This window comes from Varanus komodoensis, unplaced genomic scaffold (assembly GCF_004798865.1).
Source record: "Varanus komodoensis strain SLA01 unplaced genomic scaffold, ASM479886v1 scaffold13_3, whole genome shotgun sequence".
NCBI classification, from domain to species: domain Eukaryota; kingdom Metazoa; phylum Chordata; class Lepidosauria; order Squamata; family Varanidae; genus Varanus; species Varanus komodoensis.
This window is the reverse complement of record NW_025335409.1, coordinates 15,153,681-15,172,617: the sequence shown is the minus strand read 5'-3', so window position 1 is coordinate 15,172,617 and position 18,937 is coordinate 15,153,681. Positions and strand designations below refer to the sequence as shown.

The 18,937-nt window shown below is 40.3% G+C and overlaps 1 protein-coding gene across 6 annotated transcripts in view; it reads left to right on the top strand.

Annotated features, from left to right (window-relative positions):
* Window positions 1-18,937, top strand: part of BEND7 (BEN domain containing 7) — a 74,862-nt gene that overhangs the window by 6,815 nt on the left and 49,110 nt on the right. For 3 of the 6 annotated variants that reach the window (XM_044423307.1, XM_044423306.1, XR_006414005.1), the window contains 3 exons: window positions 6,790-7,089; window positions 16,592-16,714; window positions 18,460-18,725. In XM_044423307.1, the coding sequence (XP_044279242.1) occupies window positions 6,828-7,089; window positions 16,592-16,714; window positions 18,460-18,725 (651 nt within the window). In that variant the 5' untranslated portion in view covers window positions 6,790-6,827. Of the gene's footprint in view, window positions 1-6,786; window positions 7,090-16,591; window positions 16,715-18,459; window positions 18,726-18,937 lie in introns of those variants that run through there. The other 3 variants (XM_044423304.1, XM_044423303.1, XM_044423308.1) reach the window with 2 other exon arrangements.

Below are 18,937 nucleotides of genomic sequence, written 5' to 3'. Positions count from 1 at the left end.
TGGAAAAGGTCAGTTTACATTCCGATCCCAAAGAAGGGCAATGCCAAAGAATGTTCAAACTACTGCACCATTGCACTCATTTCACATGCTAGCAAAGTTATGCTCAAAATCCTACAAGCTCAAAATCCTCCAGCAATATGTGGACCGAGAACTACCAGAAGTACAGGCAGGGTTTCAAAGAGGGAGAGGAACTAGAGATCAAATTGCCAACATACGCTGGATCATAAAGAAAGCTAGTGAGTTCCAGAAAAACATCTACTTCTGCTTCATTGACTATGCTAAAGCCTTTGATTGTGGGGATCACAACAAATCGTGGCAAGTTCTTCAAGAGATGGGAGTACCAGACCATCTTATTTGTCTCTTGAGAAACCTATATGCGGGTCAAGAAGCAACAGTGAGAACTGGACACGGAACCACTGATTGGTTCAAAATTGAGAAAGGAGTTCAGCAAGGCTGTATACTGTCACCCTGCCTATTTAACTTATATGCAGAGCACATCATGAGAAAGGTGGGGCTAGATGAATCGCAAGTTGGAATTAAAATTGATGGGAGAAATATCAACAACCTCAGATATGCAGATGATAGCACTCTAATGGCAGAAAGTGAAGAGAAACTAAAGAGCCTCTTGATGCAGGTGAAGGAGGAGAGTGCAAAAGTTGGCTTGAAACTCAACATTAAGAAAACTAAGATCATGGCATCCAGTCCTCTCACTTCCTAGCAAGTAGATGGGGAAGAAATGGAGGTAGTAACAGATTTTATTTTCCTGGGCTCCAAGATCACTGCAGACGGGGACTGCAGCCAAGAAATTAAGGCGCTTGCTCCTGGGGAGGAAAGCTATGGCAAATCTAGACAGCATACTAAAAAGCAGAGACATCACCCTGCCAACAAAAGTGCGTATAGTCAAGGCTATGGTTTTCCCAGTTGCAATGTATGGCTGTGAAACCTGGACCATAAGGAAGGCTGAGCGCCGAAGAATTGAGGCCTTTGAATTGTGGTGCTGGAGGAGACTCCTGCAAGTCCCCTGGACCGCAAGGCGATCAAACCAGTCATTCCTAGATATCAACCCTGACTGCTCTTTAGAAGGCCAGATCCTGAAGATGAAACTCAAATACTTTGGCCACCTAAAGAGAAGGAAGGACTCCCTGAAGAAGAGCCTAATGCTGGGAACAATAGATGGCAAAAGAAGAAGAGGCTGGCAGAGAATGAGGTGGCTAGACGGAGTCACTGATGCAGTCAATGTGAGCTTAAGTCGACTCTGGGGGATGGTGGAAGACAGGAAGGCCTGGAGAAATGTTGTCCGTGGGGTCGCGATGGGTCGGACACGACTGCGCGACTAACAACAACAACAACAAGACACACTGAAATTAAGTTTCCTCTGACATCTTTTCTGATATATCAAAAAACTGGCATGGTAAATGAGTTCTCCTGTATGGACAAAGGCATGTAGGAGAAATCATATAAATGACTGACATCATAGCCTCATTCCAGAGAAATACCAATTCCTGCCAATGATTTTAGTCAAAATTTAAATTAAAATATCAGAACATGTTACTATGGTAGAATTCATTTAGGATTGCTTCTTATTCCTAGAGAGAATAATCTGAAGTGGTGGTATATATAAAACGTTTAGCAATTGGTTGTACAAAATTTCTATGATTGCCATCCAGAGAACAGTACAACGAGGCCTTCTGTAATATATGCCCTCCCGCCCCTTGAGATCAGCAACAGATGCCCTTCTCCGGGAACCCTCTGTGAATGATATTAGGAGGGTTAGTACCTGGAGGAGGGCTTTCTCTGAGGTGGCGCCCCACCTATGGAATGCACTCCCCAGAGAGGTCCGTCTGGCGCCGTTGTTATTTGTTTTTCGGCGCCAGGCTAAGACCTTTTTATTTAAAACTTATTTTAAGTGTTAATTGATTATGTAGGATTTAAAAAAAAATTTAAGCCAAGATGCACCAGGTTTTAATATTTTTAGTGTATAATTTTTGTATGATTTTGTTTGTTTTTGTTTTTGTTGTGAGCCGCCCCGAGGCTTTGTTGCGATGGGGGCGGCATAGAAATGTTTTAAATAAATAAATAAATAAATAAATAAATAAATAAATAAATAAATAAATAAATAAATTGCTGTGCTAAAATAGAAGCTCACCATACTGCTTGGCAAACTTGGATGAGAATTCAGGGATATTCTAGACGTTCATAAAGTAGCAGAGAAATACATGGCTAGTAGTGCTAGTGTTTGGGCACATGCTTATCTACCATGCAACTTATAAAGCAGTTTCCCTTTGTCTTTCAACAGACATCCCCCCCAATTCCATACTGGAATATCTTAATGGCTAAGGAAATGGACTATGAATCCCGAATTCCCTGGTGTGCTTCACAGCTCCATGTGCTCCCTAGATAGTGTTAGACAAGCAATTTTATCATCCTTGAACCTCCATCTGCAACTTATGAAAATAGTCACCACTACCACCCCTATCTTACAGGGTTATTGGGAGGCAAGGAGGGAAAACTGATGGCACTCCACATGTTTGGTCTAGAGCTGCCATAATCCTTCACCACTGGATATGATAGCTAGGGCTAATCATAGTTGTAGGCCACAACACCAGTTTTGGAGAGTCCCAAGTTGCCTGTCCTTGGTGTAAAGGGCTTCATGGGTATGTGAAGGGGTGTGCTTTGAATTCTTCAAAGAAATAAACAACATCTAAGTATTATAATTGTTATCTTCAGGGAGACCTTCAAGGGTGAGCACCATGGAGCCAAGTCATGTTGATACCATTTAAGATCTCCTTTTTGAGTTGCCACTGCCCACAAATAAGAAACCAAGGCCAGAAAGAAAGTATAACAAGAGTAGATTAAGAAAGGTAGCGTATGTGATGACAGGGCAGAGATTTGACCCCAAAACTTGTATGAATCTGCTTGAACAGAGTTTATGCTGGTAATGAAGAAGGATTTCTGTTTATCACATTAGGCTTTCTACTGCCTTCTCATTAGATCTGCCCCAGTACATCTTTAAGTTTCTACATTCTGTCCAGTCAGGGTGAAAACTGGAAGGTTAGATCTTCAGTTTTTGTCCATGTGTGTGGAAAGAAAAGATACACATTTCCTTCAAGGAAGTGATGTCAATATAGGAAAGACATCTTGTGTGATGGTGTCTGTTTTCAATCTCCATTTTCACTCATGCTTAAAATGCCTGATAGTTTTGCTAGAGACTTTTCCCTACTGCTAATGAAATGTATTTGCATGGCTCAATGGGCAAAATGGCAACATTCTGCTCCAAATGTACACATATTCAGTGTGAAATAAGCATGGTCATAAATAAAATTAATACTTAGACAATGCCAAGTACATAATTGTTTTTAAATGTGCTGAGATCTCATTAGAAACTGTTGCATTTTTCTTGCGCATGTTTTTTGCTGTTCACATTTTGAACTGCTGTGCATCAAAAACTCCAGCTATATGCTATTCTGCTGATATTAAAAAATGTAACATTCCTTGATTATTAATTTTGTTTTTCTGTCTTCTCCATTGTTATAAAATTCCTGTTAATTAACAGTCTGCTACTGTGACTTGATCCTGCAAGAGCCTACACTCTCAAGCTTGATTTAATGAATCAGTTTAGGTGCTATGTATTAAGTATTAACTTGTATGGCAATCCTGTCCAAGTCTAGTCCCAGATCAGTGGTCCTGGGGGACTTCAGCATTCATGCTGAGGATACCATATCTGGGACAGCTCAGGATTTCATGGTCACCATGAGAACCATGGGACTGTCCCAATATTTTATTGGCCCAGTGCATGTGGCACAACATACTCTAGATGTGGGCTTCTTGGCTGGATGGTGCTGTGAGCGTGGGGGACTTTGACTCAGTCCCTTTGTCATGGTCAGATCACTGCCCGCTGAGATTTAGACTTCTTCCCTCTGCAAGGGTGGAGAGCCCATTAAAATGATCTGCCCCTGGAGGCTAATGGATCTGGATGGTTTCCAGAGGACTCTGGGAATTTTTCCGTCTGACAAGGCTGGCGCTCCTGTCAAAGCCCTGGTCACTCTGTGGAATGCAGAAATTACTTGGGTGGTTGACATGATCACTCCTAAATGCCCTCTCTTTTGTAGAGCTCATTCAGGTCCATGGTATATCCCAGAGCTGAAAGAGATGAAATAACTTAGGAGATGGCTGAAGCGCAGATGGAAGAGAACTCACTGATAATGCAACAGAAACCTGGTGTTTGCCTACAGTCATTATAGTTTGAGGCAGTGAGGGTGGCAAAGAAACAATACCTCACGACCTTTATCCAATCCTCTGTTTGACACTCAGTGGAGCTTTTCAAGGTTGTTCAGGGCTTATTACACTCTGGCCCCGGGGACACCTTGGAACCATCTCTGGCCTATTGTAATCTACTGGCTGGGCACTTCCAGGAAATATCTGTTGTATCCAGCAGGACTTGGACTCCAGAGTTATAGCAGTTGAATTGGTGGCGATATTCAAACCACAGTTCGGTCCAGTTTCATTGGATGAGTTTCAGTTGGTACAGCTCAAGAATATGGCCAAGGTTTTGGACGGGTTCATGCAACCACCTCCTTGCCCCTTCTGGCTGATAAAAGCCAGCAAGGAAGTAATAAATGACTGTATGAGGTAGATCATTAATGCCTCTTTGTGGCATCCTATGCTGCCTTAAAAAGGTGGTGGTAAGAGTGCTTCTCAAGAAACTCTTCCTTGACTGAGGAAATTTGAACTGCAGACCAGTAGCAAATATTGTTTTCCTGAGCAAGGTTCTTGAGAACATGGTTACCAGTCAACTCCAGACACTCTTGCATGAAACTGATTATCTCAAGTAGGGATCAGGCCTGGTTTTAGCATGGAAACAGCCTTGGTCATCCTGTATGATGAGAGTGAGACAGGGAATGAGACCTTGTTGATACTGCTGGACATCTCAGCGGCTTTCAATACCAACAAATCCTTCTGGAGTGGCTGACTGAGCTGGGAGTGGGAGACACTGTGTTGCAATAGTTCTGCTCCTACTTAGAGGGCTGTCTCCAGAAGGTGGTGCTTGGGGAATATTGTCCAGTCCCCCTGGATTCTCCAGCATGGAATTCCTCAGGGGTCTGTTCTGTCCTCCATGCTATTCAACATCTACATGAAACTGCTGAGTGTGGTCATCTGGAGTTTTGGAGTGCATTGCCATCAGTATACTGATGACATGCAACTCTATTTCTCCTTTTCATCATCTGCAGGTGAAGCTGTGGATGTGCTAAACCAGTGTCTGGCTACAATAATGGACTGGGTGGGCTAACAAACTGAAACTCAGCCCAGATGAGACTGTGATGCTATTGGTGAGTGATTCTTTTGACCAGATGGGGGTTTTCAGCTTGTTCTAGATGGGGTTGCACTCCCTCTGAATGAGCAGATCCATAACTTGGAGGTGCTCCTTGATCCATTTTTGTCATTTGAGGCTTGAATGGCATTGGTGGCTTGAAGTGTACTTTACCCGTTTCAGCAGGTGGTGCAGCTTTATCCCTACTGGACAGGAATAGACTCACTTCAGTGATCTGTGCCCTGGTAATCTCTAAATAAGATTACTGCAACACACTCTATGTGGGGCTGTCCTTGAAGATGGTTCAGAAGCTGGTGCAGAATGTGGGAGCCACATTAATAACTGGGACTCATAAGCCTGAACATATAAGACCAGTTCTGGCCCACATGCATTGATTGTCAATCCCTCAACAGGCTCAAAGGGTGACAACTAGGAGGAGGACCTTTTTGGTGGTGGTCTCCCATCTTTGGAACAACCTCCTTGCTGTGGCCTACCTGATGCCCAATTTGCCATCTTTTCGGTCTCAGTTTAAAACAGCCCTTTTTTCAGAAGCCTTTAAAGTCCTCCCTGGTCATTTCAGGAACACAATTATTCAGGTGCCTTTCTTAAATTCATGGCTAGGTCTTTTAATTATCCTTTAATGTTTTTATGCTATTTTAGATTCATTTTTAATTCTTGTTAATGCATCTATTGTGTTTTATTGTTTTTATACCATATTGTAAACCACCCAGAGAGCTTTGGCGACAGGTAGTATAGAAATGAAATAAATAATAGATGAGGAGGAGGAGGAGGAGCAGTTCCTTTAAGGCCCACCAGTGCAGCCTTTTTTGGCAGTGGGGAAGAACTCTCAAAACTAGCACAGATGTAATATTAAGTAGTATGAAAGGATTGGATGATCCTCTTTCTTCCATTTTCCCTCTGCCTAGGTTCAATGTTCTGTCTGACTGGCCAGCCCTGATTAAACCCATAGATGTGTCATAAGCTCAGAGAGGGGACATGTGATCTTCTGGTCCTGTTCTCTATACTCTACGTTGTTAGGCTTGACTGGCCTGAGTGTTATTGCTGCTGTAACAAACTTTTCAGAAAGTTTACATTTGTACAACCATTCATTCTAAATGAAAACTCTAAATTTTTATGAATTATTACATTTTTATCTCTACCATCTGTTTGTGTCAATGATTGTGGTATTGAAGTGAAACACAGTTATCTGTACTAAGTTGTATATGTATTTTTAAAGAAGTTTTGCAAACTTCCATATGCTATTTATGGTGAGGATGATCATGCATTTAGTACCATACCAGTTTGGGATATATAGCAGCTAGATAAGCTGCTGCACATATTTCTTTCTCTCAATTTGTCTCTAATAGATATGTCTATGCATTTCAGAAAGTAGACATTTTCATAGTCTTCTGAATGTGGTAATATGTATCATTACCATTTTTGCTAATTTACAGTGATAACTGTGTCTCTGTTTTCAGTAGGAGATGAAAGCCGGGAAATTAAGAAACAAATTACAGGGATGAGAAGATTATTGAATGACAGCACTGGAAGAATATATCAACGAGTTGGCAAAGAAGGGGAAAAACTGAAGGAAGAACCCCAGGATTTAGATTTGGCCTGGGATCAGCGTCTGAATCCTCCTGCAGAAACCCAAACAAATCTCCATCCATCTCAGAGTGGTACTTGGAATGAATTATCTCCTCAAAGTAGCCACTATTCAGGGCAATATGGAACACGGTCCAAAACTTTCCAGAATCAAGCAAGAGCTATAAGTTCAAATGGTATGACCTACATATTTAAAGGGTTTTTTTTCGGGGGGAGGTATTCTTTAAAACTGTACTTGATTTGGGGACTAACAAGACTAAGGGTACATGAAAAATTACTCACAAATTCCAAAGAAATTGTGTACTTGACCCTGTGAAAAATCTGAAAGTTTGGAAACAAAGCTTACTTGGATTTTAAGGCACACTGAAAATGTATTTTATTTAAGGCTACAAACTTTAAATGGCTTAATTGATCATTCAACTAAAGCTTTTATCAATGAGTGATCAACTTGCCCGCACTAATACACAAACAACAGGAACTTGTGTCTCATCTGAAAAAGAATAGGGGCATTCCACACTCCTGTCTGCCTTGCCCATGTTAGAGTTCTGTTCTTTTGTCACTCAGTGAACTAGAGAAAAATCCATCATAATCCCAAGAGGCTACACATGTGCTCCTTTTCTGAGTGGCACACTCTCATACCTGGCATATACTTAACTTTCCAACAAGAAAGTACCACCACTGATTTAGCAAGGCTATTTTGGTTCTGTAGTATTTCCCTTCTGTAGCTGTAGTATTTCCCTTCCATTCCTTATCACATATGGCTTTTCTTTTATTTGGTCAGTTTGTACTTAATTCATCTCACATTTCTGTATATTTAAGAAAGCAACTCTCTTAGCCTTAATGTTTTTCTTGGTAAACAGAACAGTAGATAGAAATGGTAAACTTGCACCCACAAAATATTCATTACAAAATGAATTGAATCTGGCCCAGTTAGGAATAATTATTATCCATGCAATTCCTGTTACATATCATAAAATTATGAATTGCATGAATTTTACTAATAAATTCAAAATTATTCCTATTGTTCTTATTACTGTACTGAAGGGAAGAAGATACTTAGGCCAGTTTGCACATAGTGACAGCCCATGAGTTAGATGACTCATGAGCTCCTTGGGAGAAAGAAGAGGGAGAGGAAGCCCACTACTTTCATCTTTTCTCAGCAACTGATTAGTGGCTCCTTCATAGGTTGCTGAGTGCAATGTGCAAACCCACTGGGTTAGTTAAGGGGCTAAGCAACCCAGAAGTCAACTGTAGAACAAACAGCGGTTTAAGCATTGAGGTTTTTTAGCTCCTAAACAGCTAGCAGTCTGGGTGTACATCACACTTAACTACATACAAAGGAACTGCTTGTGGATTAATTGGTAAAAGCAAAAGTGGTGGGCTCTTAACCCATGAGCTATCATTGCATGCAAACCAGGTCACTGTCTCTTTGCTGGGATTTTGGCACTTTGTCCTTTAGTTTGGCATAGACCTTGATTGGGAGCAGGAAAGATAGCACTGCAATAAGCCACAGCATTTTTTGTAGTGATATTACAGGTTTTTTGCTTTGAAATATGAAAAGGCAGTAATATGTTTTTAGGCATATTATTGCTTCACTAATGTTGTAGAAGAGGTGAGAACAGAAAAGAGTGCTTGTTGTGTGGAATCAGACAACAAGCACTGCAAAGTATAGTAGGAGCTTCACCTTTTAGCCTTTAGCCAAAGAAGTGTCTTACACCAGCAAGGTTACCTTCTTCCAGCACAGCAATGTCCCACCATTCCATAAGTCAGTGTCTTCTGGAAACGATGTGCTGCCTTTTTAAATCACTGGAGTACATATTTACCCCGACAAAGAACTGTTCAGCTATTTAACAACATTCCTCTCCTCCTATAAAGAAGTAAATGTTGGTGGGAAGATGATGTAGAAGGTGGGCAGTTGCCTCTGTATTGGGATTTGAGGAGCATGATTTGTTGCACAAAGGATAAAATGCGATTGAGGCACACATTGACTGGTTTGTAACACAAAAACCCACAGTCAAAGATTAGTATGGGCTGGAATTGAAGCAGGAGTTATGTTATGTGAAGCCAGCCATTCTAACAAACCATGGCTGTTACTATTGAAAATCCATGAAGAGAAGCCATGATTTGCTTTTAGATCGTGAACTATGGGTTGTTCATGATTGATAAACCATGGGTTATTTGCACGGTTGTTTCACATAATGCAACAGCCTACAGTTCAAGCAACTCCCCTCCCCCATCAATCTATATTCAACCCACACTTAAGCCATATTCAGCCTTGAGTATGAGTATTATTGTATGAATCATGGCAATAACTGGCTGAGCCTTGTTTCTGGGTAGACATTTTCAGTGTGATAGAGACAATACAGGAATACAAATGAAACAAAAATACACTGTGGTGCAAGAAAACAGTGTAAATACATATTAATTCTAGCACTTAAATACTGAAATACTTACAATTATTGAATTGAATTTATACCCTGCCTTTCTTCCTTTTGCAAGGAACCTAGGGTGGCTTATAAGATTCTCCTCTCCATTTAATCTTCACAGTATCAACCCTGTGAGGTAGGCTAGACAGAGAGTCAATAGCTAGCCCAAAGTTACCCAGTGAGCTTCATGGTTGAATGAGGATTAGAACTCAGATCTCCTGAGTCCCAGTTCAACATTCTAACTACTGTACCACATTGGCTGTCATATAGAATTTACATAGCACTTAAGAATATTCTAAGCATTCCACATACATTGTTTCATGGCAGTTCTTTCATCTCCCTATAAAGCTAGTTAGATAAAGATCAGTCCCATCAGTATGCCAGCTGAAATCAACTCCTGAGTTGCACTGATGTGCCACTGATTCTTCTGTGGTTCTAACATCTGCATTAGAATGTATTCCGTTTATATTGCATTTTATGTAAAGGTTGATTCTCTTTAAGGTGAAGCCATCTTGCCTTCTTTCTGTGCCTGGCTCAAATTCTTATGAGACCAACACAGTACTTTAGTGTGGGATACGTGCCAGTCTTACGCAGAAAATAGTGATTGCTTCTTGGGGCTGTTAAACCAAGCCTTAGAAAAACATTGTTCCATAAAGTAAATAACTGCACTCTATTATATGGGATTTTTGGTTTCTTTTCTGTGATCAAAGCAACGCTCTCCATATGCCCTGTCCCTTATACTGAGTTTCTCTTCATAGAAGACAAGTGGGCTTTTAGTTTATGCTCAGTGGCAGGAATGTGGTGAACTGTACAGCCATCCAGATTTGTTGGCTTGTTTGACTTCTGCCCTTCCTTTCTACCAAAAAAATAACACTCATGGCTAGTGCCTTTGTTAACTACAAAAGGCATAGAACCATGTACTGAAGCCATTTCACGCAAGCAAATTTACCCTTCTTCCTTGTATACAAATAAGTAAATAGCTGACAGATTTGCCGCAAAAAGCAGCTTCAAAACACTTCTGCTTTCCCATACCTCCTGATAGAACCAGCCCCTAGTTTCATTAATTTCAGTATTTAGATAATCTATATCACAGACACAGATACTAAACTGTTTTTGTTGTTAGTCAGAGAAGCTGGTGGCCTCACATTGCGTTGCGTTGCATTTATTTTCTGTTTCTAAAGATTTCAGTAATCTTCATGATTTTCCATATGTTAATATTTGGATTAAAACTGTAACACTCATATAATGCCATCAGAAAATCAACTATAGAGAGAAAATATAGCTTTAATATATGTGTGTGTATATTAATGCTTCTACTGTTCAGTTGCTTTGCAAGCCAATCTAATTCATGTTGGCTTGCTTTCATAATGAGAAGGGAGATGCAAAGCAAGAGGTGGCTTTTAAGAACTCCTCAATACAAGTTGTCTCTTAAATTAAAAGTGTAAATTAAGCATAATTTATTGTAGCTCTATTTTTAAAAAGTAGATGAGTATTGCTTTTGTTCCTTCAAATGATAAGGTGATGCTTCAAACATTGAGTAAGAACATTTTGTGATGTCGCCTGCTCCTCTGTTACTGATCCCAGGAAAGGTGATACATTTTTTGTTTTGTTTTTTAATGTTCATAAATATGTATACAGTTATCAGAGCCCTGCTTTGGTTTGAAATATTGGTGGTGTCTTTTTTCCATTTACTGTATACAAGATAGATTTACATGGGTAATTTCTATCAATGTTAATGGGAATTGTAGCGTAAATCCCCTATGCCTCAGTAGGAAAACAGACCCTTTGGTTTTCAATTGGGAGGCTTCAGTACCTGCACCTCATTAGCAATGCATTATGTTTGTAGCAGAAAAGATGGGCAGGAATTTATTCCAGTATTTGCTTTGTCAAAATTGTATCATAATATTCACTGGAATATTAAAAAGTAGAAAGGGGAAAGAACAAATTCATAAAATATTATTTATTTGCTGGCTTAGTTTAGTTCAAGGCAGAAAGCACAGCCTTGCCCTATTTGAAAAATATTCTTATTAAAAGTGAAGTAAGCAAAATAGGATGAAGAATAAGGCAGATTTTTAAGGATATTGTATTTTGCAATCTCAGTAGCTTTGGTTTTATACTCGCTAGCCTATACACCTTGTGGCATAGGCTATACACTGAATGAGAAAAAAATCTTAGAATGAAATGGAAGCAAATTCTGAGCAAGCTGCACTGAAATTAATAGCTCTTGTCTGTCTATTTTACACACTGAAAAGGGTCAAAGAAGATGAATTATTTTTGTTCCTTTTTAATGTATAAAATAAGATGAAAATAACTAGAACATGCTCATAGAAGACCTGCTGAGGTTTTGTTATTATCTTGAATTTCTCTTTGACAGTCCACATGCTTTATCTCCATGCTTTAGCACAGGGATGGGCAATTTTGGAAGGCCTAATCACCCATAGGCTGCATCTTCTCTTGTATAGCAAGGCTTTTTCAGTAGCAGAGCTTCAGAACCACTGGAACTTCCTTTCAGTAATGCCCTCTTAGCCTTATCTTTGTATTCTTTAATGTACTTTCTTAAAATGTGGCAATTTATGTAAGTTTTTCTTGATATCTCTGTGGCTAGTTAGCAGCTTTCCTGATAGAATATATTTGTATGCTATGAGCATTGTTTGCTATATTCTGCAACACTTTAGAAAAATGGGAAAACATTTACCATAATTGTAGTAGTAGCAAGGAAACAGGGCATGAAGGACTTAAGTCAAGTCCAGCCTTCTAAGGGATGCACGTTCAGCTGTTCATTTGCTTATCTGGAGATGTATGAAGGAGTGGTGGTGATGGGAACAGGACTTGATGCAGAGTATTGGGGAAGAAAGTTTATCTCTTCCTAAGTGTAAGCGTCCAGAAAACTAGATGCTGTCCAGGGTCTAGAACAGCAATGGGTAACTCGTCACCTTCTAGACGTTCCTATCTTCTGGAACTCTCATTGCCATTGTCTGTACTGAAGTTACTTGTAGGTCAAAATATCTAGAGGGCCACAAGTCATCCACCCTGGCTTTAGGACATATCTGTCAGAATCTTCTGATAGATGTATGAGTAATTTGTAGTAAATCAGAAAGGATTTCTGACTCCAGATTGTTTAACAGTAATAGCAATAGTTTGGGCTCCCCTCCCTAACCCCTAACTTAAATTACTTAAATGAAGAAAACTTAGCATAACAAGGATTTTGTGAGGAATAAATGTGAACACCATTAATTTCTAGTATTTGAAACAAATGTTTAGACTCAGAACTATTTAAGTGTAAGTGTGTCTTAGAGTTCAATAGTGTGTCATAAAAGGAAAACTATTTATTTATTTATTAAATTTATAACCCACCCATTAGCCAAGATGATTCTGGGCTGTTGAGGTTCAGAGACCAGTAGCTTACACAAAAAACTTTGCTTGGGTGTTAGCAAAATAGTTTGTTTACAAAAGATAAATTAAAGCAAACTGCATCCCCCCCCCAAATAAACACACATAGAATCCAGAAAAAACACCCCTAGTAGATTACCTGGTTTGTGCATCATGTTCAGCACCCTATGAAATGCATTTATTTAGGTTACATAAATATATATATTCATGTGTCCACTTATAGCTCATAATATGCATAAATGTTTACTGAAAAGAAATAACTTCTCATAGTATATATAAGAGTAGATCTTATTTATGTTACCTTTCCATACCAGGATTCCAGGTCTGTACATGCAAGGACATGGCATTGCTTTCAGTGATATGTTTTGCATGCCATGTTAAGGGTGGTTTTTTTGTTTTTTGTTTCTTTTCACAAAGAAGCCACTCTGAGAACCTGTAGCTAATATTAGTGCTGTTTAGGATGGCTTGTTGCGATGTCCAGAGTAACTTCAGCCTGGGTTCTTTAAAACATGGAGAAAGCCCATGTTACTGGTTGCTCATCACGTTCTCTCTAGTTCTAACGTCCATCCTATTCCTCTGTTGTCAGTGTACACCCCTTCATCCAATTGGCAATGTCCCTGTTGCAATGTCCCTTTTCAAAACAAACAAAAATGGCCCTTCAAATTTGTTCACATACGTTTGTGTTTTTTATTTATTCCTTTGAGTCTGCACAAGTATGCATAGTTGGAGGGCCATGTCAAGGTAAATTTTCCTTTTTAACCCATATGCTTCATTGATTCTTAATTTGCAAAGCAGGGGTAAACTCCACATACTCCTACAGTAATGACACCTGCAGCCGAAACTTCTTCCTCATTGAGCTGCCCCTTTTTGAATTGATTGTCAAGGCAAGTGCCAAAGTGGAGGAGGAATTTGGCAGCCAGCATTGCAAGATGTTATAGGAGGGGGTTGGCAAGTGGCACTTATAGACATGCAGAATGCATATAGGTGTGATTGCATACTGTACTAGCTGCTATCATACACATCCAGCTTAAGAATGGAAATTGAGGTCTTGCAAATGTGCACACTTGCAAGGGACTAAAGAGGGCAAAAATACCTATTTGCACAAATTAGAAGAACTAAGAGAAAAATATTGCTCCCATTTATGCAGATTAGAATGACAAGGAAAAAAAGTGTTGTTACTTTATGGTAATAATTGAGGACAGAAGGGAATTTCTTTCCATAGGGCAAAGGAAGCTCTGAAATTTTATACCTTTTAGTTCTGAGAACTATGCAGAGATTGGATGGAGCAGAACTCCTGGCTGATAGGAATATGAGGACCTGGGAATGATTGTGCTGCAAGGGCAGGTGGAACGGGCAGAGGAAAAGAAGCCATACAAGGCTGCCATGCAGCTAATCATTTGTTGGAATTACCATGCATTGTTCAGCAAACAAGCAATCCACAGTGGCTTGTTCTCAGGGTGATGTCTGTGTTGTCACTGCTTCCCCCCACCCCCACCCCCACCCCCACCACACTGCAGGCTTCCAAGGCAGCAGGATTCTATATAAACCAATTGCTGGCTGCCTGGGTTTCCAACCGGCCAGCATACTTCTTTTCTTCTCTAGAGAAAGCTTGGGCTCCCCATGGGGATCCAGAAATCTGTTGTAGAAGGGAAGGGAAGAAAGAGGGTAGCAGTGTGGTTTAGTAGTTAAGAATGTAGAGTTAGGGATTCAGGTGATTTGGGTCCCCACTTGTTGATTGAGCTCACCAGGTGACTTTGCCCCAGTCAAACTCACCCAGCCTACATCACAGGGTTCTTGTTGTGAGGATAAGGTTGAGAGGAGGAGGAGGAGAATTAGGTAAGCCACCCTGAGTTCCTTAAAGGAAACAAGGCAGGATATGAATATAATAAACAAACAGCTACTTTCTACCTGCCCAGGGTAAAAAGGGGATGTTATCTTTGGAGTAGGGGGCTCTGTGGTACTTGGATGCCTGCTGTGGTGTCTGTGGGTGCTGTCTTGTTGATCCCTGGGGTATGTAATGCCCTCCTTCGAGCAACACTGGAAATACTTGCTAAAGAAAACAATTACATTACTTTAAGTTTTTACCTGTTGCCATTGATACTTCTTAGTATTATTACTATTAATTAGTATTAGTATTATTACTGAAATAAAATCCAGGCATCGATAATTTAGCACTTTACTAGTTTTACTTTTGATATGGCCTCAGTTTTGTGTTCCCACATAATGCATTCTTGGCAGAGTAAAGGTAGTGTATTTTATCTTCTTACAGTCATGCCAGATGTACACTTTAGTGTTGGAGAGTAATAGAGACATTTGAAGGAGATATATAAATATACACGCACAGAGAAAAGAGTACAAAATGGCAAAACATTGCAGCATGATGAGCATGCTAATATCACTATTGGTGCTTTGTTATAGAGCTACAGCACTCCAGGAAGGTGAGAGAGCAATATTTGCTTAGGTACTGCCCAGTAGATGCTCACAAGGAAACTTAGACAGTCACACAGTATTCCATTTGACAATAAACATGTTAGCTACCTTTTTCGATGGACAAAACTGTCCCATTTTGAGTATCAATAGTATGAGATTCCCATCACAAAAGTGCTTCTTTGGAGAGCTGAGTAATGACTGTAGGTAAGGAAAAGAAGCCCACCCCATAATTAACTGTACCAGATGCCAATTCTGTCTTGTCCAAACTTGGTAAGATGGACTGTAGGAGTGGGTTCTGGACCACACTGCAACTCATGGCCTGTTCTAGGATTCCAGTTAGGTTTTGAAGCCACCCCTGCTGAACATCTACACCAGGTTTGGACAATATGACAACCCAAGCCTCTTGCAGGCACTTATGGAAATTACCTGCAGTCTGCACATGCAGAATTAGGAAAGACGACAACCATAGATTCATTTCCTTCATCAGTTGTGCAAACCAAGTCATTGTAAAGCAACACTCAGCATTCAATCCATTATAGACTCATTAGGTCTTTATTAAATAGATTCTGTTAAGCAGTCATCTAATTCTTTGAAGCGTATTGTCACACAGAGGAAAGGTTTTTTCTCTGAATTTTTTTGTGCATGATAATGTGTCTCTTCACCATAATGAGATCTGAAGCCATTGTTTCCCAAGCTGAACTAGCTTGACATTAAGGAACCTGCCATGAGCCTATATCACATATGGGCAACCCATAGGCAGCACTCTTGACTGTTTGCTGTGCAGCCTGCAGAGCCTTCGTGTTTCGCCACATCTGCTGCCACCCAATAAATCAGCTATCACATGGGCAATAAGGAAACTGTGGTGCTATTGGGAGTGGGAAATAGCTACCTAGAGCAGGATTGCTGGGGGCAGGAGTTAACCTCCACGTTATAAGAATGCAAAGATGCTTTTAGCATGAAGGAAACAGCAGTCTGGATCAGGATTGCTGGGGGGAGAAAAGGCTTTCATCTCCTCTCCTCCAGCCATTGCATGCCTAAGTCTGCCATGCCTAATTGGGAGAAGATGGGAGATTTAAATATCCCTATCCCTGTGTGCTGAATTGTGGTGAGAAAAGTGTGTGTGTGTGCAGCTGCATGTATGCGTGGATCCCAGTACCCCACTCATTGCTGCATGCAGACTTGGTGCCAAAAATGTTGTCCATTTCTGGCTTATATGGTATTTGCTTTTAGTATAGATTTTACCATGCCATACAATTTGGGAGTGGGGGTGGGGAGGACAAAATACACTTTTGCCACCTCCTCACAGTTGAAGTTTTAATTTTAGGTTTCAGCTTCCTGACAACATGTATCAACAGCTTTAAAATCCAGTCAAGATGTTCTGTTGGAAAGTGCTTGGCCTGGATCATTGTTTTCATTTCCCTTTTTTCCTCAGGAGAAATTCCGACAACTAATTCCTCCTCTGGCTCAAATTGTTGTACTTGTAATTGCCAACCAGCATTGCAGGCCATTCTTCAAGAGCTTAAGACCATGAGAAAGATAATGCAGATTCAAGCAGGTATGCCAGTCTGTCATTCCCTCCCCTCCCCAAATTCTTGAGGTATAATCTTCAGTTGGGAGATGGATTGCCTTATATACACTTCTTAAGCTCTGTGCATTTTATGAAAGCTTACAGTGGTGGTGCTCAACTGATACAGATTATACCATTTATTAAAACAAATGCATTGGTCAGGTAATAGAGTTGTAGAACCTGAAGAATTCTACTTGAATAGTTCTCTACAGGTTGAAACATTCTATCTGACCAATATAAACCATTTTGACCACCTCTGCTTTTTTGTTTACTTCTGTAAGCTTGCATACTATTTATCCATGAAGAATTACATGGACAGATTTATCATTTATCATATTTCATCATCAGCTCCTTCAGCTGCAATGGCTGTGGGCTCTGATATTAAAAAGGTGAGAATGCAAACCCAATGTAATATATAGGGCAATTTCAGCCAAGAATGATGAAGAATGCTGAGAGTGGAGAAGAGAGTAGAGTATACCAACAACTTTCAGATATTTCAAAACTCCACTAAGGATACCGATAGAGGCAAAAGTTTTCAATTTCAGGAAATGAGGTTTCGGTTAACTATCAGGAGGAAAATAACAACAGGTGAAGAAACTGCCTCAGGAGCAAGTGCGTGTAAGCTAGATGAGCATCTATCTATTGAGGATGTTTCGAATATTAGGCTGGTTCACACGTGTGTGTACACTGCTTGATTTTTGCAGAACTGGACATTCCATATTTGATGAAAGCCAGCTGTGTGGGCAGACTAACTCTATTGCAAAGCATTTTGTCTGAGAAGATAAAGAAACTGTGTGTGTGGTATTAGCGCAAGTCATCATGGTGTGGCAGTTATCAAAGAAACAAATAGGCTTAGTTTAGAACATCCCTCCATCAAGATGGGGGATTTAAGGTGTGCCTTTTAATTTCCATACTAGCAAAAAAGCTGATATTCCATGTATAGGTGATTTCTTAAAGTCTAAAAGGAAGAGGACTTACATGCAATTATTATACTTGGAGTGTTATCAAAATATTGGGATTCACAGAACATCTCACACTGAATTTGGGACTAAATGACAAGGATTATGAATTTCTTTAGCCTGGCATGAGGGTGGGGAAGAAAGATAATCCTTTGCCAAGTTGCTGGAGGACTGGACATCCCTGACTTTCAGTGCTCATTTTCCATCTTCATAACTTGATTGAGGATAATCCAGCCCTCTCTGCTTAAGAATGCTCTCAAATCTAAAGGACAGCCCACGCCAGAAGCTCTACAATAACCTGGAAGCCTCTGGAGTGTCCTGTCGTTTTAGTGCTGAGAGGACCACCAACCAGCTGGGAAGGAAACCAAAGAGCAGAGTTGCCTTTAACAGTTCTAGTGCTGATCTCAGGCTTCACTCCCATGCTGGAACAAAAAGCTGCCCTAGAGGCTTCATCATTCGAGAACCTGCACACTGTAAGTTCAACACAGCATGCTTAAGAATCACATTCCATATCTGAGCTAGCTTCTCTCTCTTCAGACCTTCTGGAGTGTCTCTCTCCCTTCAGTGTTGAAAAGACAGAGGAATGACCAGCTAGATTAAACTTAGTGGCTTGTACACAGCTATTGGTTCAAGCACAGTGCAAGGTAGCACCTCTAAGCTGGTAGATGGTGTCTTGGAAACAGATAGGAGAGTCAGCTTGTCATCACTGGCTTGTAGAAAATGCAATCATAGATACATGTTAATCTGTGGACTTGTGGGTTTTTCTTTCTTTAGTTGCTGCTCAGAACAGACAACAGCCTCCAGTTCCTTTGGTTTGCGCACAGAAATCAACCATGTCAAGAAAGAGAAATAAAAAGAAAAAAAATTCCCCAAAGACTATTGAATCTCTTACTGTGAATAGGAAGCTCAGCACTGCAGAGAATGAAAAAAAGCTGCCAGCAAGTTCTGAAAGGTCAAGTACGGAAGTGACTGAATCGTCTTTGAAACTGGAACCCCAGGTTTCAGGATTTGGCATTGTCCTTGAATCTTCTTCTTCAGATGTAAGTTGACCAGATGTAATAAATTACAGAAAATGTTCATTTGCTGGAAAAAAGTGATTCTGATTGCAGTGCTGGCCTTGTGCAGCAAGTCTTAGAATAAGGCTGCAATGTTTTCCCTAGGGACCTTTCTTAAACCTGCAGATTGTAATATCTTCCATATATGCTTTTTCCAGGAAGGTTTGTGTGCAGGAATTGACAGTAATGGAATTACA